The sequence below is a fragment of the Dendropsophus ebraccatus genome, chromosome 5 (genome assembly GCF_027789765.1).
Source record: "Dendropsophus ebraccatus isolate aDenEbr1 chromosome 5, aDenEbr1.pat, whole genome shotgun sequence".
NCBI classification, from domain to species: domain Eukaryota; kingdom Metazoa; phylum Chordata; class Amphibia; order Anura; family Hylidae; genus Dendropsophus; species Dendropsophus ebraccatus.
In genome coordinates, this window is record NC_091458.1 from 160,999,652 (window position 1) to 161,023,427 (window position 23,776).

Consider the following 23,776-nt stretch of genomic DNA (forward strand, 5'->3'; position numbering starts at 1 on the left):
GTTGTTCCTGATTCCTGTCCGCTACCTGGTCCCTAGTCCTTGTTCCTGATTCCTGTCCGCTACCTGGTCCCTAGTCCTTGTTCCTGATTCCTGTCCGTTACCTGGTCCCTAGTCCTTGTTCCTGGTTCCTGCTCCTCTGTCACAATATTGCTCCTGTGTTCAGCCTGTCACCTGCGGTTACGCCTACAGTCCTCTGCCTGCACTATCTCCTGCCTACTGCTCCTGCCACGCCTCGCCTGCTGTCACTAGCAACCAAACCAGGGGTAAGGACCTGGGGGTCGCCTGCCGCAGCAAGCCCATCCCGCCTTGCGGCGGGCTCTGGTGAAAACCAGCGGCCCCTTAGACTGCACTCCCTGGTGCGGTTTAGTGCCATTGCTAGTGTCAGCTCAGTGGATCCACTACTCCAGGCGTTACAGTTGTCCCGGCTATGGGTTTTCTCCTTAGTTGCCCCGGCTGTGTGTTTCCCCCTTAGTTGTCCCGGCTGTGGGTTTCCTCCTTAGTTGTCCCGGCTGGGGGTTTCCTCCTTAGTTGTCCCGGCTGTGTGTCTCCTCCTTAGTTGTCCTGGCTGTGTGTTACCTCCTTAGTTGTCCCGGCTGTGTGTCTCCTTCTTAGTTGTCCCAGCTGTGTGTTTCCTCCTTAGTTATCCCGTCTGTGGGTTTCCTCTTAATTTTCCCGGCTGGGGGTTTCCTCCTTAGTTGTCCCAGCTGTTTGTTTCCTCCTTAGTTGTCCCAGCTGTTTGTTTCCTCCTTAGTTGTCCCGACTGTTTGTTTCCTCCTTAGTTGTCCAGGCTGGGGCTTTCCTTCTTAGTGGTCCCCACAGAGTGTTTCCTCCTTAGTTGTCCCATCTGTGGGTTTCCTCCTTAGTTGTCCCGGCTGTGGGTTTCCTCCTTAGTTGTCCCGGCTGTGGGTTTCCTCCTTAGTTGTCCTGGCTGTGGGTCTCCTCCTTAGTTGTCCCGGCTGTGGGTCTCCTCCTTAGTTGTCCCGGCTGGGGGTTTCCTCCTTAGTTGTCCCGGCTGGGGGTTTCCTCCTTAGTTGTCCCGGCCGTAGGTTTTCTCCTTAGTTGTCCTGGCTGTGGGTTTCCTCCTTAGTTGTCCCGGCTGGGGGTTTCCTCCTTAGTTGTCCCGGCTGTGGGTTTCCTCCTTAGTTGTCCCGGCTGTGGGTTTCCTCCTTAGTTGTCCCGGCTGTGGGTTTCCTCCTTAGTTGTCCCGGCTGTGGGTTTTCTCCTTAGTTGTCCCGGCTGTGGGTTTTCTCCTTAGTTGTCCTGCCTGTTGGTTTCCCCCTTAGTTGTCTCTGCTGTGTATTTTCTCCTTAGTTGTCCCGGCTGTGGGTTTCCTTCTTAGTTATCCTGGCTGGGGGGTCTCCTCCTTAGTTGTCCCGGCTGTGTGTTTTCTCCTTAGTTGTCCCAGCTGTGGGTTTCCTCCTTAGTTGTCCCAGCTGGGGGTCTCCTCCTTAGTTGTCCCAGCTGGGGGTCTCCTCCTTAGTTTTCCCGGCTGGGGGTTCCCTCCTTAGTTGTCCCGGCTGTGTGTCTCCTCCTTAGTTGTCCCGGCTGTGTGTTTCCTCCTTAGTTGTCCCGGCTGTGTGTTTCCTTCTTAGTTGTCCCGACTGTGGGTTTCCTCCTTAGTTGTCCCGGCTGGGGGTTTCCTCCTTAGTTGTCCCTGCTGTGTGTTTCCTCCTTTGTTGTCCCGGCTGTGTGTTTCCTCCTTAGTTGTCCCGGCTGGGGGTTTCCTCCTTAGTTGTCCCGGCTGGGGGTTTCCTCCTTAGTTGTCCCGGCTGTGGGTGTCCTCCTTAGTTGTCCCGGCTGGGGGTTTCCTCCTTAGTTGTCCCGGCTGTGGGTCTCCTCCTTAGTTGTCCCGGCTGGGGGTTTCCTCCTTAGTGGTCCCGGCTGTGGGTTTCCTCCTTAGTTGTCCCGGCTGGGGGTTTCCTCCTTAGTTGTCCCGGCTGTGTGTTTCCTCTTTCGTTTTCCCGGCTGTGTGTCTCCTCCTTAGTTGTCCCGGCTGTGTGTTTCCTTCTTAGTTGTCCCGGATGGGGGTTTCCTTCTTAGTTGTCCCGGCTGGGGGTTTCCTCCTTAGTTGTCCCGGCTGTGTGTTTCCTCTTTCGTTTTCCCGGCTGTGTGTCTCCTCCTTAGTTGTCCCGGCTGTGTGTCTCCTCCTTAGTTGTCCCGGCTGTGTGTTTCCTTCTTAGTTGTCCCGGCTGTGTGTTTCCTTCTTAGTTGTCCCGGCTGTGGGTCTCCTCCTTAGTTGTCCAGGCTGTGTGTTTCCTTCTTAGTTGTCCCGGCTGTGTGTTTCCTCTTTCGTTTTCCCGGCTGTGGGTTAATGTCATGCTGTTGTTGTTGGTTGTTAGCCAAAATCTTGCAATACACGGCCCCATCCATCCTCCCTTATATACAGTACAGTCGACCTTTCCTCTTTGCAGAAAAGCCCCCAAAGTATGATGTTTTTTGGGGGGAAAGGTGTTTCCGTGTTTACATAATGCACTTTACGGTAAAACTGACAAGATATATTTATTCTATAGTTTAGTCTGAATACAGGGATATGCAGTTTACATAGCTTTATAATGTTTTACTGTTTTATTAACAGTAAAACTTTTTTTTGCTGATAGGTGTGACTACAATGGCTGTATTGTGACTCTTATAGGGCTTTTATTTTTTCACGTACTGACTGGTGTTGGTGTAATTTTTTGCGCAGACTGTGGGGGTTCCGATCCGACAGTGACAGGAGCACAGCTCCTGTCACTGATGTAGGTGTCATGGCACTGCAGGGGTTAATGCGGGAGGTCTTTCATTAAGCTGGTAGCAGCCGGTCCTCGCGTACTATGAAGTGAGCACAGCTCCTGAGCTCACGTCATAGCACTGCCGGACCCACTGGTGTACCGTTACGGCATGGGTCCTTAAGGGGTTAAAAGACATGACCAGTAAGGATTTACTCTCATCAAGCGGATGGTTCTAGCGGTTTGGTGGGGTGGGTTGGTGGATACAGCATTGCTTTATTGACAACTTAAATTTTGGCAGTTCAGATTTGTCTTCCTCATGTTTAAAAAGCCCTAGCTCTTTCATTACTTTTGTACTTCATAATGACACTTTTAATTTTTCAAGATAAAAAAAACTGAGAAAAAAAAGCACTAATTTTAAAATTTCCGGGTGGTGTAGTTTTATGTTATGTATGTTCCTCCAATGACAGGTACTTGTAATGTTTAAATTCTGCTGTAAGAATTGAAAGCAGAAATATCCATACAAATATCCATCATGAATCTATCCCATTTAATCAGAAAACTCTTCCTTTTTCACACTGTAAAAGTCCAGCATGAATGTTATGGAGCAGAAGGTGCTAATCAATAAATAACCAACACCGCGCATTAGTAATGAAGTTCATCCACATCTGATAAGACTCCACCAAGTCCGCTTACACCATATATTCCAGGTGTAAGACAGGGAGACAGTGTGTAGCAGGGACAGTCAGGTGTTAGACAGGGAAACAGTGTGTAGCAGGGACAGTCGTCAGGTCTTAGACAGGGAGACAGTGGGTAGCAGGGACAGTCAGGTGTGAGACAGGGAGACAGTGTGTAGATGGGACAGTCAGGTGTTAGACAGGGAGACAGTGTGTAGATGGGACAGTCAGGTGTTAGACAGGGAGACAGTGTGTAGCAGGGACAGTCAGGTATTAGACAGGGAGACAGTGGGTAGCAGGCACAGTTGTCAGTTGTTAGACAGAGAGACAGTGGGTAGCAGGGACAGTCAGGTGTTAGACAGGGATACAGTGTGTAGCAGGGACAGTCAGGTGTAAGACGGGGAGACTGTGTATTAGGGACAGTCAGGTGTTAGACAGGGAGACAGTGTGTAGCAGGGACAGTCGTCAGGTGTTAAACAGGGAGAAAGTGTGTAGCAGGGACAGTCAGGTGTTAGACAGGGATACAGTGTGTAGCAGGGACAGTCATCAGGTGTTAGACAGGGAGAAAGTGTGTAGCAGGGACAGTCAGGTGTGAGACAGGGATACAGTGTGTAGCAGGGACAGTCATCAGGTGTTAGACAGGGAGAAAGTGTGTAGCAGGGACAGTCAGGCATTAGGTGATTTTAGGCAGGAGAGATCCCCAAAAGCCCCTGTTAGGGCTAAAGCTATAGAAGGAACACATTTATCTAAATATATACTGATATTAAACTGGCTAGCAGCACATAGGTCACATAGGTTTGTTTAGACAGGCAGCTGGAGTGTATTCACTGTGAGGAATAGGCTGCAGTGTATCTGTCTGTATAGTGTACAGTATACGGCTGTATACTCTTTGTGTGCCTAGGCAAAAAAATCTAAGCGTGGTTCTACTGTTCTGCGTGCTGTGCGCCACATAATAACGTTGAACGCCTGTTGCCTGCTGTAGGGCATTCTTCTAATACGTTATATAGAGGGTATATGGCTGTATACTCCTTGTGTGCCAAGGCAAAAAATATATACGGCTGTATACTCCTTGTGTGCCAAGGCAAAAAATATATACTGCTGTATACTCCTTGTGTGCCAAGGCACAAAATAGAAGCTTGGTACTTCTCTTCTGCGTGCTGTGCCCAACATAAAGTCTAACGCCTGTTGTTTGCTGTTGGGCATTCAGCTACGTCATAGAGGGGGTATACGGCTGTATACTCCTTGTGTACTCCATGAGACCCACACTCCCTTATGTATAATAAGGACATATGGAAGTAGCAGATGACTTTAAAAATGTAAAGAGGACGTGTCTGACCGCTTTACATACACAATGACATTTACGGAGGGTGCTGTTTGATCCCCCCCCCCCATCTGTGGTTGCCATAGGCAACATGATTTAAAGGGGTGCATGAAAATTGTTCTTTGACTTAAAATGTGGCTTTTTGTCCATGATAATGTAAAGGAAAGAAGGTTTCCTTGAATTTTTGCCACTTTACATAGAGGTTATATTGTGTTTAGAGTGTATAGCTGAGAAGCTGTGATAGTGGCGTAATAATGCGACTTTGGCGTGTTAGATGCAGCCAGGCATGCTTCCCCTGCTGTCCCCGTCAGTTAGATGCAGCCAGGCATGCTTCCCCTGCTGTCCCCGTCAGTTAGATGAACCCAGGCATGCTTCCCCTGCTGTCCCCATCAGTTAGATGCAGCCAGGCATGCTTCCCCTGCTGTCCCCGTCAGTTAGATGCAGCCAGGCATGCTTCCCCTGCTGTCCCGGTCAGTTAGATGCAGCCAGGCATGCTTCCCCTGCTCTCCCAGTCAGTTAGATGCAGCCAGGCATGCTTCCCCTGCTCTCCCAGTCAGATGCAGCCAGGCATGCTTCCCCTGCTGTCCCCGTCAGTTAGATGCAGCCAGGCATGCTTCCCCTGCTGTCCCAGTCAGTTAGATGCAGCCAGGCATGCTTCCCCTGCTGTCCCGGTCAGTAAGATGCAGCCAGGCATGCTTCCCCTGCTGTCCCGGTCAGTAAGATGCAACCATGCATGCTTCCCCTGCTGTCCCGGTCAGTTAGATGCAGCCAGGCATGCTTCCCCTGCTGTCCCGGTCAGTTAGATGCAGCCAGGCATGCTTCCCCTGCTGTCCCGGTCAGCAAGATGCAGCCAGGCATGCTTCCCCTGCTGTCCCGGTCAGTTAGATGCAGCCAGGCATGCTTCCCCTGCTGTCCCGGTCAGTTAGATGCAGCCAGGCATGCTTCCCCTGCTGTCCCGGTCAGCAAGATGCAGCCAGGCATGCTTCCCCTGCTGTCCCGGTCAGTTAGATGCAGCCAGGCATGCTTCCCCTGCTGTCCCGGTCAGTTAGATGCAGCCAGGCATGCTTCCCCTGCTGTCCCGGTCAATTAGATGCAGCCAGGCATGCTTCCCCTGCTGTCCCGGTCAGTTAGATGCAGCCAGGCATGCTTCCCCTGCTGTCCCGGTCAGTTAGATGCAGCCAGGCATGCTTCCCCTGCTGTCCCGGTCAGTTAGATGCAGCCAGGCATGCTTCCCCTGCTGTCCCGGTCAGTTAGATGCAGCCAGGCATGCTTCCCCTGCTGTCCCGGTCAGTTAGATGCAGCCAGGCATGCTTCCCCTAATGTCCCAGCTGCATCCAGAGATGTGGGCATCATTTTCTGAGGTGTCATTGTGGACTTGGTGACCTTCAAGTGGTCGAATTTTGATTTCCAAGTGTCGAGCATTCTTCTCCCATAGACTGTAATAGGATGCGATATTGGATCGAATAGTCGAGCATCGGGGTCGGAGTCGACATTATAGCTAATCACTGTTGAACTAGCAAGGACACTTTGTGACCTGCTTATTGTCAGGGGACCATTCACACATACAGGGATAGTCCCTACTTAATTATTTTGTTGCAGAATACTTCTAAAGTGCATCATGTAACAACTGAGCGATGAGAAGACGGGGGTGACCGTTACAACTCGCATATTCTGCATATTGCATAAGGATTCTGGGATAACAGCCAAAAGTCCAGCTCATGGCCAAGTCCTAATTCTAGTAAGAGATAAAAGGCACCACAGCTAAAATAAGTACATAAAAATGGATCATGAAGAAGGGCGGCGGAGCGGCGAAGAGGTTGATGCTAATTTTCCACTATCCAGGTCTCTGCCTGCCAGACTACAGGGATCATGTTATTACCGTAGTGGAAACTATTCAGAAAAACAACTGGAAAAGTCAGTCCCACATGGTGGTGTTTACCTTCACCTACATTGTCCTATGGATGTATCGTCCTATGGGTGTATCGTCCTATGGGTGTATCGTCCTATGGGTGTATAGTCCTATGGGTGTATAGTCCTATGGGTGTATAGTCCTATGGGTGTATAGTCCTATGGGTGTATAGTCCTATGGGTGTATCGTCCTATGGATGTATCGTCCAATGGGTGTATTGTCCTATGGATGTATCGTCCTATGGATGTATCGTCCTATGGATGTATCGTCCTATTAGTTTATCGTCCTATGGATGTATCGTCCTATGGATGTATAGTCCTATGGATGTATCGTCCAATGGGTGTATTGTCCTATGGATGTATCGTCCTATGGATGTATCGTCCTATGGATGTATCGTCCTATGGGTGTATAGTCCTATGGATGTATTGTCCTATGGGTGTATAGTCCTATGGGTGTATAGTCCTATGGGTGTATAGTCCTATGGGTGTATCGTCCTATGGATGTATCGTCCAATGGGTGTATTGTCCTATGGATGTATCGTCCTATGGATGTATCGTCCTATGGATGTATCGTCCTATTAGTTTATCGTCCTATTAGTTTATCGTCCTATGGATGTATCGTCCTATGGATGTATAGTCCTATGGATGTATCGTCCAATGGGTGTATTGTCCTATGGATGTATCGTCCTATGGATGTATCGTCCTATGGATGTATCGTCCTATGGGTGTATAGTCCTATGGATGTATTGTCCTATGGGTGTATAGTCCTATGGATGTATCGTCCTATGGATGTATTGTCCTATGGGTGTATAGTCCTATTAGTTTATCGTCCTATGGGTGTATAGTCCTGTGGGTGTATCGTCCTGTGGGTGTATCGTCCTGTGGGTTTATTGTCCTATGGGTGTATTGTCCTGTGGGTGTATCGTCCTATTAGTTTATCGTCCTATGGGTGTATCATCTTATGGGTGTATTGTCCTGTGGGTGTTTCGTGCTATGGGTTTATCGTCCTATGGGTGTATTGCCCTATTAGTTTATCGTCCTATGGGTTTATCGTCCTATGGGTGTATTGCCCTATTAGTTTATCGTCCTATGGGTGTATCGTCCTATGGGTGTATTGTCCTGTGGGTGTTTCGTGCTATGGGTTTATCATCCTATGGGTGTATAGTCCTATGGGTGTATTGTCCTGTGGGTGTATCGTCCTGTGGGTGTATCGTCCTGTGGGTGTCTTGTCCTATTAGTTTATCGTCCTATTAGTTTATCGTCCTATGGGTGTACCATCTTATAGGTGTATCGTCCTATGGATTGAATGTCTGCATTTACTGATCCTGAATTTTATTTCCTTTGTAGGAGAATGTTCCCAAGTTACAAAGTTAAAGTCACTGGGATGAACCCCAAGACGAAATATATTCTCCTCATAGACATTGTTCCTGCTGATGACCATCGCTACAAGTTCTGTGATAATAAATGGTGAGCGATTATCTTATTGTTACTGTTTTTTTTTTTAAGTACTAATAAAATCCATTAGTTCTTCTAAATACACCATAAGGCCACGACCGCACAATGGGGGACATTTATCCAGCGTTTTTTACACCGGGCTTACAAATGTCCCCGCAGCTCCGGAGCTCAGCGCATTGCCTCTACATAAATTCTGATCGCACGGAGCCTCTCCGTGCAAAAATTTTGAAACCTATGCCAGCTCAGACTGGCGTAGGTTTCAGGGTACAGCGCCCTCTATCTGCCTCCTCTCCACCCCACTGGTGAAGGTGGCGCAGATGGGGCAGATGCGAATAAAATAGAAATACCCTTTGCCAATATTTTTACGCCAATCTGCCCCATCTGCACTAAAAAAGGCATTTTTGCCTTTTGATACATGTCCCCCAATGTGTTTTTTAACCATTTGACTCTTTTTTAATTTTTTGAATGGTCGTCATTTTGTGCCCAAGAAACGTCCGTCATTTCAAAACACCGACCATTATTAATGGAGTAATGGCTGTTGGTTTGAAATAAGGGCCATTGTGACGGCCATAAAAGAAAAAAAAACTGTAAAATGGTCAAAAAAAGACATTGTGTGGTTAGGCTATGTTCCCCCTTTTTTTAGTCCAAATAATGGCGGTTATTGTACAAGTAACGGCCACTGTTAAGAAATAACAGCCCTGATTTGACCTCAAAATTAGGTCAACGGCCAACACAAGGCATAGTTGGCACATAGCTCATCAAAGTAAAATGACTGATAATATTGCCAGCCGCAAATAATGATGAATATTACAAGATGGCCGTCTTTCCCCGCTATGATCCCGCAGAGGGAACATAACCTCAGAGCCCATTCACATCACACCAGTGGGAGGGCCCTATTATATGGAGCGATAATCAACTCAATCAGGAAAATTCGTCCAATTATCGCTCCATGTAATAGAGACAACGATCAGCTGAGATCGTTTCTTTAGGTCCAGACCTAAAATCATCATTTGCACGTAAGACACCTTCAACTCCACTTACAGTGTCTTGGTTGGTAAGAAATCGGTTTGGCTAGGATGAAATAAAACACGCTGAGTCCTTGTTGCCCCAATGGGAGATGTCAGGGGGACTCAATATTACACTGTCAGTAAATCCCAACAAGACTAGTGGGCTCCACAGAGAAATATCTAATAGATATATACTATCTAATCTATATAATATATGACTACCTATATACTGTAAACAGAGGTACTGCACTCTCAGAAGCGTTTATGCTGATGAAATTTTATTCAGAAGAAAATCATATCACAATCCAACCAGATCAAGTAATATGGATGAAAGAAAAGAAGTCATGCTACAGGCGACGTTTCGGTCGTGCTCCCGACCTTCCTCAGGCCTATGTAGCCATACTGGAAACCAAGTGTAGGGTATCGCAGATACCCTACACTTGGTTTCCAGTATGGCTACATAGGCCTGAGGAAGGTCGGGAGCACGACCGAAACGTCGCCTGTAGCATGACTTCTTTTCTTTCATCCATATTACTTGATCTGGTTGGATTGTGATATGATTTTCTTCTGAATAAAATTTCATCAGCATAAACGCTTCTGAGAGTGCAGTACCTCTGTTTATGTGCACTAAGGGATTGAGGAATCCCTCTGTACTAGCACCCGACAATACGGTTTTGGGTGTGCGGACTGTTGCTGTTACACAGTACCTATATACTGTAGCTTGGATTTTATATATATATATATACACCTATATACTGTAGCTTGGATTATATATATATATACACACCTATATACTGTAGCTTGGATTGTTATGCTCAGGCTGACTCTGTACTTCAATGTACAGTGTATTCCTCCAGCATCCTGAGATACACATACTTACCACTATCTGATCATTCCCTAATATACCCGTGTACCCATTGCTCCTTTAAACATTCTGCCCTGTCCCCCTGAGTTTCCCTGTATACCTGTATTACCGGAGATGAGCGCAGCTGGAGCAGCTTGTGTCCGATTGTTCCGCATTCAGATACCAGTGGCTGAAGACGTTGGATGCAGCTCTAGGGCGACCAGGAAAACCAGGATACGGCCATGGATGCAAATGCTGAAGGATGGGACTCGGGCATGCTCCAGCTGCACTCATCTATATGTCTATGTACTTATCGGACACTCTATCACTGTATACATACATCATGTTGATGGCTTCGTTCTTTGTAGGATGGTGGCTGGTAAAGCTGAGCCTGCAATGCCGGGAAGGTTATATGTTCATCCGGACTCGCCGGCTACCGGAGCGCACTGGATGAGGCAACTGGTGTCTTTTCAAAAACTAAAGTTGACCAACAACCATCTTGATCCATTTGGGCATGTAAGATTTCCACTCCATAATGTTACACTGTGTATTTCTGATGTGTATCATGCACATTGTATCTGATCGTGATCTAAAGCTTTGCTGCCATCTTATGTCATAGGATACTTGTTATTGGTCTAAACATCTTTAGGACGTTGTGGATTTGGGCTTTAAGGGACCAGGACGATTTTCATTTTTGTATTTTTGGTTTTTTTTCTCCTCTAAGGACCATAGCTCTTACTTTTTCACCTATGGGGCTGTTTGGGTCTGTTTGGGGATTGGGGGACTTATGTTTTGCGTCATGATTCTCCAATTCTTATTGGTACCATATTTGTGTAGATGAGAATTTTTTTTTTTTTTTTAAATTTATTTATTTATATAATGTGATGAAAAAACATCAATCCTGGATGCCATTGCATAGCATTGATCAGTGTTGTCTGTGCTGGTTTCATATAGTCTGCCTGAGGCAGTATGTGCTAGAACCCTCGGCTCCTTCCTCAGTAGAACCAACATCCTCATCATGGATGTACCCAACTAATACCCAATATAGAGGTCAAATCGACTAGTCTCACTTACTGGATCTAATAACAGATCATATGCCCAACTCTTTCCACCAGTTATAAGGTGCCACGTGGCCATGTGGTGCTTGGTTTAGCCAAAGGGGACTACTTTATGCTATTACAGCAGACGGAGCCCGATCAGGAGAGCCGGTGTGGTGGCGAGCAGGGTGCATCACGCCACGGTTGGTCTATTGCTTACTTATGTTTACTTGCCCAATAATCCAAACAATTCAAGCAATTCTGGTATTTGCTGAATATTTGCCTCATTACATTGGACAGACATTTGTTGAATGATATTGGAAGCGTTACAAGATGGAGTGTATGTTATAACCCTATGATTAGCGGAAACTCATTATAATCACTTCCATCACTTTTGCATTAACCAATAAGATTGGCGAATTAATGGATTATAGATGAACTAAGTCTGAGGTTTTGTTGTGGACTATTTGATCATCAGAACAGAGTATCTATTTTTTAAGGGAATTGCTGGACATCAACCAGCATTAAAGGGGAAATCTTAACATAGGGAAGGCAGGGAGTGGTGGGATACTTACCCGTCCCAGTGTCCCCGCAGCCACATGACCACTGCTTATAGTCACCTACCAGTCTCCTGCATCTCTCAGTTCTTTGACAACACTATTCAAAAATGCCTGCTCAGCCAATCAGTGACTGAGGGGGGACATCTCTGCATCACTGACTGAGTGGGTAGTTCCTCTGGTGTCGACACAGGAACCGGGAGATTCAGGGGGCCAGAGGACGACAATTAACTGGTGGGGATGCGGCTACAGGGCACCGGGACAGGTAAGTATAACTTCATTATCAGATTCCCGCCATCGCCCGCCCTTGCAGGATTCTAACCTTTGCCCAGAGTACCCCTTTAAGTATAGTTATCTGGTGGCCTAGATTTATTGCTTATATATATCTTATATATAAAGTTTTATGTTTTGACCTGCATTTTATTTTCTGTCTAATCATTTGTAATAAAGGATATTTATTCATATACTAGTGATAATTAGTGATAGTGATAAATTTACAGATAGAGGAAATAAAAAGATATACTCGCCTTACACGTTTAGGCTATGTTCACACAACCTTGTTTTTAGGCAAATAACCGCCGTTTTTTGATGATGACAGCCTTAAATAATGATCATGAGGATTAATCACAGCCGTCACTGTAAAATAACTGGGATTTTAAAAACAATGGCCATTATTTAGCACAAAAACACATTGTGGGAAGATATCCTAAGACATAGATCAGAAATGTAGAAAAACAAACGTAATACAAAATACAGTAGGGTAATTCATTTGCTATCTGTTGACATGCATTTTTTAATTAAATTATAAAAAAAAAAATCATTAAATATTTGTATTTTAAATGATTTGTACTCCTTTGATGTAATTTTTCTGTTGTAGTAGTGCGTCTAAAAAAACAATTGGCATTTCTAAGACCAATTTTTTAATTGTGGGGTGAAATTTAATTTAAATACAATTATGCCATTCACACTACGGTAAAACTAACATGTTACCTCTAGTCTGTGTGTCAATGTGACTACAGGGATACAGAATTTAAATAGTTTCTGTCATTGTAATACATTAAAAAAAAATAACAATTTTTTTTCCCGGTCGGAGACGGCCAGTCGGCTGTGTGTGGAGGAGAGAGCAGGATGACAGCAGGCAGTTAGAGGAGAGCAGGGAAAAACTATTAGAGTGATATAGGGACAGAGAGGAGAGGAGGGGAGAGACAGAGAGGAGAGGAAAGAGCAGGATGGCAGCAGGCAGTTAGAGCAGAGCAGGGAGAGACTAACAGAATGATATAGGGATGGAGAGAAAAGGAGAGGAGGGACAGAGAGGAGAGTGCAGCATGGCAGCAGACAGTTAGAGCAGAGCAGGGAGAGACTAACAGAATGATATAGGGAGGGAGAGGAGGTACAAAAAGGAGAGGATAGGAGAGGAGGGACAGAGAGGAGATGAGAAAGAAGGATGGCAGCAGGCAGTTAGAGCAGAGCAGGGAGAGACTTACAGAGTGATTTAAGGAAAGAGATGCGAGGATAGGAGAGGAGGGACAGAGGAGAGGCGAGGAGAGAACAGGATGGCAGCAGGGGAGAGGAGAGCAGGGAGAGACTAAGGGCCCTATTACACGGGATGATTATTGTGTGAAAAATCATTATATTGTTCGAATTTAAATGATAATCGTTTTGTGTAATTGCAGGCAACGATCAGAAAATCGTTCATATGTTGTTGATTTAGATCTGAACCTAAAATTATTCGTAATTGTTCGCTGTAATTCCACATTCGTTTACTAAAGTTCTGCATTTTTCACTAATCGTTCAGTGTAATTGCACATTGCCCATTGATTTGCTGGGATCAGAAGGAAGAAACGATTATAGTAACAATCGCAATAACAATCGTAATAACGATTGTAACTATTGACCATTGTTCTGTGTAATATTGTGAACAATTTCAGGTTAACGATAAACAATCTTGTTTGCGATTGTTTATCATTAAAAATCTCTTTGTGTAATAGGACCCTAACAGAGTGAGTTAGGGACAGAGAGGATAAAATAGGAGGGACAGAGAGGAGACGGTAGGAGAGGAGAGGATAGAGAGGAGGAGAGGGGAGGAGAGAACAGGATGGCAGCAGGTAAGAAGAGAGCATGGAGAGACTAACAGAGTGAAATAGGGATAGAGAGGAGAGGGATGGCGGAAATAGGATGATTGAAATTGAGTGACTGAATGATTGAAATTTTTTCAAATTGCAATTTCAGATTTTTGACACTTTTACAACAACATGCTTTAACAAATTTGCCCCTCTGTAATAGTCCCAGCACTGTAGCTACTATAGTTTTGAGTGTTTTAATGAAATTCGTTAACATTTGATTCACAAATATTAGCAAGTTTGACCGAAAACGTGCGAAGCTCCCGAAAATTTCTGTCTGCTTCACTCATCTCTAACCACAACCCCTGTGGATTTCCTTAAATTAAATTCATTTTTTGCTATGTTGCCTTTTAAAGACCATCAGTTAATAAACTTTTTATATGACTATTATTATATTTATATGTAGGTACTAAATCACTGACCTGTGTATACCGAAATATACAGCTACAGATACTTTACTGATAAAATGTTAATTCCCTACACATCATTTTAAGCTCACGCTAAACAGGACAAACCGGACAGGAGGTTTTTGTTGTTGTTTTTTTTTCTCTAGGTAGCAAACGTGTGAGAAGAGAAAATGAATTAAAAAAAATATATCCTACTCCCTAACAAACCCCCACACCAAGAGATTGTGTAGATTCTTAAGATTCAGAGACAGGAGGCTGCCGAGGCGGATCGGCACATGTCCAGCATGCAGTCTGTATCCCGTCAGTGACTGCAGCTTACCCAGAAGGCCAAAGGGTAAGCCGTCAGGATGAGGAAGAAATATTTGTAGGTACAATAATAAATCATCAGTCACATGATCCTGATTCATTACATTTGGATGGTGGATGAATGGGAAGAATAGAAAATTGTAGATTTTTCCATGAACACAGAAACTTTAAAGAAAATAAATAAATATTAATAAATAATAAAAAATAAAATAGGCAAGGTTTACACGATGTTTTTGCAATGCGTTTTTTTCACTGGATTTTGCAAAAAAAACGGATGCAAAAACAATGCATTTGTGTGCATCTATTTTGATCTGTTTTTTTCCATCAACTCCCATAATAATAATAAAAAAAATTGATCAAAATGCATCCGGATTTTTTTTTACGCACACAAAAAATGTGGTTGAGCGAACTTTTGTGTACATTACAAAAAAACATATGTGTTTTGATCCTTTTCTATATAATAGAAGTCAATGGAAAAACAGATCAAAATGGCTGCACACAAATGTATCCGTTTTTTTCATCAGTTTTTTTTTTCCCATAAAAAACATGTGGAGCCAGTAGCATTAGAAGGCCCAGGCTTCCCACCAGGCCTCTTATTTCCTGATGTTAGTGTTGGAGCCCATTTTCAGTTGTATATGCGTTATTTAGATGCACCTGAATGATATGATAGGAGGTTATCATGGCCACCATAGCCTGCAAGCTGCCTTGTGCACAGGGTCAGAGTGGAGGGGGTGCATGGAGGAGAAGAGGGGCCTTTCTGCCTGGGAGCAGAGAGGAGGTCAGTATTATTATTTTTTGGGATACAGATCGCGGATCTCAGGGAGACCAGCCAAACGACAACACTGCCGGCTGATAGTGAAAGCGCTCAATGCAGTGAAGTCCCAAGTGCATTGCCCCCTGGGAAACATGAATATGCAAAAGAGGAGCCCGTGGAGCCCCATCAAAGTCCTCCTTCCCGGAGGGATATCTGGCTAGTCCTGTGTTACGAGGCTCTTTGATGAGGCTCCACGGCCTCTTCTTTTGCATATTTTTTGGGATGGCACAAGTGCATGGTGCTACCTACAGAGGGATATACTTACTAAAGGGGGACCTTCTTACTAAGGGGGGGGGGGGCTACCTACTTGTGGACCTGTAGTGTACAGGAGTTGGGGGTTTCCCTAAGGTTGGGCAGAAAATGGAATCTATATTATATTGATATAGATTTATTAACCCCTTCAGGACCGGGCTAATTTTATTTTTTTGCGATTTAATTATTTCCTCTCTGTGTTTAAAAGGCCATAGTTCCTGGATTTTTTCACCTACAGACCCAAACAAGCCCTTATTTTTTGCTAAACCAATTGTACTTTGCCATGGCAGACTTAAATTCTCCAAAAAATATGTTTTGAAACCAGAAAGACAACATTTGGGCAATACAATTGAAGGGGGAAAAAAAAGGAATTTGTTTTAGTTTCTGGGGGGCTTGTGTTTATGCCATTCGTCCTATAGTAAAACTGACATGTTATCTATGTTCCTCGAGTTTTTATAATTACAACAATATGCAATTTATGTAACTTTTATTTTATCAGACTGCTTTTAAAAAATGTAAACCTTTAAAAAAAAAAAACTAAATGTGTTAAAAACATCTCCATTATACTTTTATTCTTTGGTCTAAGGGGCTGTGTGAGGTGTAATTTTTTGCGCCATGATCTGTACAGTCCAATGGAGATACTCTTCTTTTCTGACCTATCCTTTCCCTTCTCTTCTCTGCACACATTCCTTTCCACCACTCACAGGGTCTCTTTCATAACTCTGTAGGAAGTAGTAACTTGCTGGGAGGAAGTGTAGCGTCAGTTTTACTCTGATTCTTGTGGAAGGAGGACACACAGAGCAGATGTCCCTGCTGTAGCCAAGCCAGGGCCTGGCTCTGCCAGGACCTCGATCTAGCACAGTCTTGTTTAATCTAAGGCACACGTGTATGAAGCAACCATAGACACTCAGTTTCTTCATTCTATCTACTATTTCCACTATACAGTGCTAGTCACTACAAAGAGCACAAGTCTTGGATAAACCTAGCCTACGCTGAAAACCACTCTACAAAGTGCAGGGCAGTATCCTGAAACACAGAGGAACTAGCCTGGATAGGACAAAGCTACCAGAGGGTCTACGTGACACCGTTAAGGCTCGGACACTTAGTTTCACCCAGGTAACCATGACTGGGGCTTGTGTCACCCTATTAAGGTGGGTAACTCGACACTGTAGGGCAGAAAGTGGTCAGACTACAGTCTAAACACAGGCACAAGTAAACTCTCTCTAAAGTTTTGGCAGAGCACAGTACTATTTTGGGTTGGAACTCCCTTGACGAACTCCTCTCCTCTACGCTGCTTCACTCTGCTCTATGCTCTACAAGCACCACTACAACTACCTCTATTGTATTCAGCACTTATACTCATGTATCTTTGTAGCACAGACCCGGTTAAGCACTTACGTCTGTACTAGGATTATTTATCTACTGTCAAAGTGTTCTGAATTCTCAAGAGTCTGTACAGTAAAGCTGTTCTATTTATTAACTGGGACTTACTCATCTTTTCCTCTGCACCAGCACCTATACACCTCCGCTGCACACCTTGGGTCATTTTTCCCCTTTCTGTGGGTGGCGGTGCTGATAGTTCAGGTGGATCAATTACCACTCAGGACTACCGTGACAAGAGCCCAAGGGATCCATAACAGCCGGCAGGTCACCGACATTTACACCTTTGGCTGAGCTGTACAATACCACCGGTAACCTCTTCCTCCCAGTAGTACACCGCCACACTATGGTAAGTCCCTGCTGGGGTGTGTATCTACGGTGACCCATTTCCAGCTCCTCTCTATAATACAATAAAGAATAACCAATATATTTATAATTGTATGTCACTATAATACATTCTCTGCCCGACCTTAGGGAAACCCCCAACTCCTGTACACTACAGATCTACTTATCTAAGGGGGAACTTATCTAAAGGGGCTACCTACTGACTGGGGTCCGATTTACACAAAGAGAAAGAGGGACTATCAACCTACCAGTGGACCTATAGGGGACTACCTACCCATTTGGGGAATTTTCCTACTCTTACTCTGTGGGGCCCCAGATCACTTATAAGGACCGTAGAGCTTCAACATAGCAGGAATACCGACCCCTATAAATTCACAGTTTTATAGTGTTACTGGTCTGTGTATAGCAGTAATGCAGACAGAGAATGTGTCATATATCGATGCCATGGCACTGCTGCTTTACCCCTAGTCGCCATTGTCATCTAGGTAGTCAGATGGGGAAGTGGATGGCAAACGTCTGCCAGCCATTTCTAGTTACGATCCTGGTTGGTACTATATCAGTCAGAGAGTTAAATAAATCTCTGTGCTTTCTATCTATCTATATCTATCTACATTACAGTCGGCTTCCACCTACAAAATCTTATTTCCCAAACTAAATATTACCACGTGTGATGTCTGTGTTGGTGGCACATTGCTCCTATTCTCTTGAATACCTTGGCTGACCTCCTCTGCAGCAATACAGCTAGCCACAAACTGGAGATAATACAGCTAGCCACAAACTGGAGATAATACAGCTAGCCACAAACTGGAGATAATACAGCTAGCCACAAACTGGAGATAATACAGCTAGCCACAAACTGGAGATAATACAGCTAGCCACAAACTGGAGATAATACAGCTAGCCACAAACTGGAGATAATACAGCTAGCCACAAACAGCACACAATACAGCTAGCCACAAACTGGAGATAATACAGCTAGCCACAAACTGCGCCCAATACAGCTAGCCACAAACTGGAGATAATACAGCTAGCCACAAACTGGAGATAATACAGCTAGCCACAAACAGCACACAATACAGCTAGCCACAAACTGGAGATAATACAGCTAGCCACAAACTGGAGATAATACAGCTAGCCACAAACTGGAGATAATACAGCTAGCCACAAACAGCACACAATACAGCTAGCCACAAACTGGAGATAATACAGCTAGCCACAAACTGCGCCCAATACAGCTAGCCACAAACTGGAGATAATACAGCTAGCCACAAACTGGAGATAATACAGCTAGCCACAAACTGCACACAATACAGCTAGCCACAAACTGGAGATAATACAGCTAGCCACAAACTGAAGATAATACAGCTAGCCACAAACTGGAGATAATACAGCTAGCCACAAACTGGAGATAATACAGCTAGCCACAAACTGGAGATAATACAGCTAGCCACAAACTGGAGATAATACAGCTAGCCACAAACTGGAGATAATACAGCTAGCCACAAACTGGAGATAATACAGCTAGCCACAAACTGGAGATAATACAGCTAGCCACAAACTGGAGATAATACAGCTAGCCACAAACTGGAGATAATACAGCTAGCCACAAACTGAAGATAATACAGCTAGCCACAAACTGGAGATAATACAGCTAGCCACAAACTGCACACAATACAGCTAGCCACAAACTGGAGATAATACAGCTAGCCACAAACTGGAGATAATACAGCTAGCCACAAACTGGAGATAATACAGCTAGCCACAAACTGGAGATAATACAGCTAGCCACAAACTGGAGATAATACAGCTAGCCACAAACTGGAGATAATACAGCTAGCCACAAACTGGAGATAATACAGCTAGCCACAAACTGGAGATAATACAGCTAGCCACAAACTGGAGATAATACAGCTAGCCACAAACTGGAGATAATACAGCTAGCCACAAACTGCAAATAATTTGGCTAGCCACAAACTGCACCCAATAGTCCATGTGTGGCTACACTAGTGATTTGTACACAGGCAAAGCTGCTGTATACTCTGGTCCTAGACGTCTGTGATGTACGGCAGAGAGCTGCCCGGCCAGTGATGGTGATTGTCGTGATGCCAGTGCCAGTCCAGCACACAGGTGTGATGTTGGTACCTGCTTTGTATATGGCCGGTTTGTATTCCCAAATGGTCGGTGACCTGCCGGTTGTAGTCGGTCCCTTGAGCTCTTGTCACAGTAGTCCTGAGTGGCAACAGACTCACCTGGATTATTGGTACCGCCACTTAAAGATAGGATACCTTGGTAGCTTTGTCCTATCCAGGCTAGCTCCTCTTGTGTATCAGGATACGGCCCTGCACTTTGTAGACTGGTTCTCGGGGTCAGGATGTTCCTAGATCTTCTCCCTTTTAGTGTATAGAAAGAACTGGTTGTCTCTACACTTTGGGGTCTCAGACTCAAGTGACTTCTTCCCACAGGGAGCTAACTAACTCCTCCTACAGGACTCTGTGTGTGTGTGTGTGTGTGTGTGTGTGTGTGGAGCAGGGATAGGTAGAAGAGAAAGCACCTCCTATAGGCTAGCAGTGAACACATGGTACTACCATAACAGTAACCCATTCATAGCTTGAGCTATACAAGCAAGAACAGAGGTATATAAAGAATACTGACATCTAGTGGTGAAACTTATACAGTACCTTCATCACCACTTACCCTGGAGGGAGAACTTTACAACAGGTGCATAAGGCACTTAACAGTGGGACACCACACATCTATGCTATTTGATGGATGCCATGATGTTTCTTGCCTGTGGCTAGTGGCGGTCTTTTATTTTTTTACCAGTGTTTTACCATTTAGTATAGAAATTGTACATTTTGTTTCCTCTGCCCAAATGCATACCCCCGATGGTCCGTTTACATTTAGCGATAAATCACTCAATCGATCGTTTAATGATTTTGAAGCAACAATTTTCTTTTTATGCTGCTCAGCGTTTACACAAAAAGATAAACTGTTAAAAAAAACAAATGTTTTAGGATCGCTTAAGGCCAGCTCACACACTAGGGTGAATCTTTAAAAGACAAAGCGACCAGCAGATTATCAGCGAGCGGCCAGCGACAATTTGAGAACATGTTGAAAAACCTTGATGAACGATTTCTCGCTCGTCGCTTGATTGTTAGCTGTGTTTACATGAACAAATAATCGCTTGAATGCGATCGTTATCACGCAGATTTAACGAAAATCGCTCCATGTAAACAAACTATTACAATTATCCACATTAACCCCTTCATGACCAAAGGTGATTGATGCCCGAATGTCCAGGTCACAGGGACGCAATGTTCCTCCTTCGCCTTCTCAGAGCCAGAACGCTTTTATTTGTCCACCTACAGGGCTGGTTGGGTCATTTTTGCACCGTGATTTATAGTATTATTAGTGTCATATTGTTGTAAAAGAACATTTTTGATTGCTTTTTGTTAATTTTTTTCTGATAATTTAAAAAAAACCAGCAATCCTGGTGTTTTTTCCCCCTCTTTTTGTTTATAATGCTCACTGTGTGGGAACAATATTGTTTTCTTTTAATAGATTAGACAATTCCGCACATTTTCATCTATAATTTTTTTTTTTACATATTTTTATTTGTATAATGGGAAAGAAGGAGATGTTAACTTTTAATAGGGAGAGGTTCTTAAATGTTTTTAAAACTTTTTTTTTTTTACACTTTCTCCAGGGGACTTATAAAGGAGCTACAGTGGTTGTGATTGCAAGATGCAGGATAAAGATTGGAGTTATGCAAATCGGTTTTATAGTTAAAGGAGAAGTTTGATGAAATTTTTTATTACAGTATTGTATTGCCCCCCAAAAGCTATACAAATTAGCAATATACACCTGCACTTACTACTGCATCAAGGCTTCACTTCCTGGATAACATGGTGATGTCACTTCCTGGATAACATGGTGATGTCACTTCCTGGATAACATGGTGATGTCACTTCCTGGATAACATGGTGATGTCACTTCCTGGATAACATGGTGATGTCAATTCCTGGATAACATGGTGAAGTCTCAGGACTACTACTGTAATGAAGTGTCAAGGAGGAGTTATTTGTGCCACATTCTGGTCGCCTCACCACTACTTCCTCCTTCATCTTCTTCATGAAAAATCTCTGCCTCTCGCTCAGCTGTCAGCCAGTGTCTCTGCTTCCTGGTCTCCCGCTCGCTCAGCTGTCAGCCAGTGTCTCTGATTGCAAATCAGTCCTCTATAGGCAGTTTATGTCTGAAAGAAAAGCTCAGATATAATTGAATCTCTGAGCCCAAGTGTGTTAGAGCTGTGGTCTATGGGTAACTCACCAGCTGTTCATTCTTTGGTTAAAATCCCCTGATGAAAATGAAATATTGGTCTTTATTTTTTTTTATTCTTGTTCAGTATTTTGCAACCAAAACTAGGAGTGGATTGAAAACACAGACAGGCTATGTTCACACACTGTTGAAATACTTATATTTATTTGTATAGCGCCAACAGATTCCACAGCGCTTCCAAAACATTTTGCCGCACTTAATTGGTTGACCGCCATTTAATGACAAATAACGGCCATTATTTCAAAACAGTGGCGGTTGTGTTACAAAATGGCAATTATTTGCCAATAAACGGTGGCCATCCACTCAATTTCAACAGTCTATGAACAAAGCCTTTCTGTGTTCTTAATCCACTCCTGATTTTGGTTAAAAATACTGAGCAAGTACAGTATACTGTGTGTGAACATAGCCATAAAAATTATACAATAATGAGAAAAAAACAAAGACCTCTATTTCATTTCCATTAGGGGATTTGAACCAAACAATAAACTGCTGTTAATCTGTAGACAGGTGAGTTACATAGACCATAGCTCCAACACATTTGGGCTCAGAGATTCAACTATATCTGAGTGTTTCTTTCAGACATAAACAGCCTACAGAGGACTGATCTGCAATCAGAGACACTGGCTGACAGCTGAGCAAGCAGGAGGCCGGGCAGCAGAGATTATTCATGAAGAAGAGGAAGAAGTGGTGAGGCGGCCAGAGTGTGGCACATACAACTCCTCTTTGACTCTTCATTACAGTAGGAGGCCTGAGATTGTGTATAATCCGCTGCACAGACAAATTACCAAAAGGCACCAGGCTCACCAGGGGACTGCCAACTACAGCACACTGTCAGCACCTTAGGTAGGGCCCGGGCACTGACAGATGATAATTAAAATCTATGTATACTGTTCCTTCCAGGACCTCTTTTTTTTAGCAATGCCCGGGGAGGGGTGAGTGAAAACAATTACATCTACTTACCTCCCTGGCTCCAGCGCTGCTGCTCGTATTCCATTGTTCTGGTCCCCTGGTGTGTGGCCACTTCCTGGTGTTGAGACGTGATGTCACAGGCGAGGTGGGATACCGTTATAACCTCTGACAAGCTTAGCAGGTTTGCAATATCACATCGGGGGACCAGAGCAGCAGAATGCAGGCAGCAGCGCTGGAGCCAGGGAGGTAAGTGGATGTAATTGCTTTCACCCACCCCTCCCCATGCATTGTCAATAAAAGGGGTCCCAGTCAGAATTCCCCTTTAAGTCCATTTTTTGTTCTATGCCATGGAAATCCTCCATACACATGTCGGTAATTCAAGCTTTGTGTTAAAACTAAATATGGATTTTACAAATTGAATTTTCCTTTACTATCCAAGTTGCTGTGTGTGTGTCTTACGATTTATTAGGGTATGTTCAAAATGATCTTGGCTAGTTTCTGGAAAATCTGGAAGATAACCAGCTGAAAGCTTCTCTAACCTTATCTGGTACAGTAATTAGGAAGAAAAATGCCAAGAATTTCATTCTGCAATTTCTCCCAAAGGAAACAGGTGAAGAATCTAAAGCACATGAATAAAATGTCAGCCCACTGTGGCATTAGAGGGATATAAAATCCTAAGTATCGGCCATCTCAGGTACCAGAAAGTACAAAGAAAGCTGCCTGGACTTTTATAGCAGAAAGAGGACAGAGCAGAAAGAAAAATTCCACAGAAAATTTATGTTTCTTTTCTTTTACACTGTTAGAGGTAAGGCTATGTTCTCAGCCAGTATTGTGCTCAGTATTTGGTTCATACTTTGGGCTATGTTCTCAGCCAGTATTGTGGTCAGGATTTGGTTCATATTTTGGGCTATGTTCTCAGCCAGTATTGTGGTCAGGATTTGGTTCATATTTTGGGCTATGTTCTCAGCCAGTATTGTGGTCAGGATTTGGTTCATATTTTGGGCTATGTTCTCACCCAGTATTGTGGTCAGTATTTGTTTCATACTGTATTTTGGGCTATGTTCTCACCCAGTATTGTGGTCACTTGTTGGTTCATATTTTGGGCTATGTTCTCATCCAGTATTGTGGTCAGGATTTGGTTCATATTTTGGGCTATGTTCTCAGTCAGTATTGTGGTCAGGATTTGGTTCATATTTTGGGCTATGTTCTCAGACAGTATTGTGGTCAGGATTTGGTTCATATTTTGGGCTATGTTCTCAGTCAGTATTGTGGTCAGGATTTGGTTCATATTTTGGGCTATGTTCTCACCCAGTATTGTGGTCAGTATTTGGTTCATACTGTATTTTGGGCTATGTTCTCACCCAGTATTGTGGTCACTTGTTGGTTCATATTTTGGG

General features: G+C 44.1%; 1 protein-coding gene across 1 annotated transcript in view; it reads left to right on the forward strand.

Moving 5' to 3' along the window:
* The window catches only part of TBX4 (T-box transcription factor 4), a 131,729-nt gene that overhangs the window by 81,114 nt on the left and 26,839 nt on the right, over nucleotides 1–23,776 (forward strand). Inside the window, exons 3-4 of the mRNA XM_069972724.1 lie at nucleotides 7,959–8,078; nucleotides 10,286–10,433. Of these exons, the coding sequence (XP_069828825.1) occupies nucleotides 7,959–8,078; nucleotides 10,286–10,433 (268 nt within the window). The remainder of the gene's footprint in view (nucleotides 1–7,958; nucleotides 8,079–10,285; nucleotides 10,434–23,776) is intronic.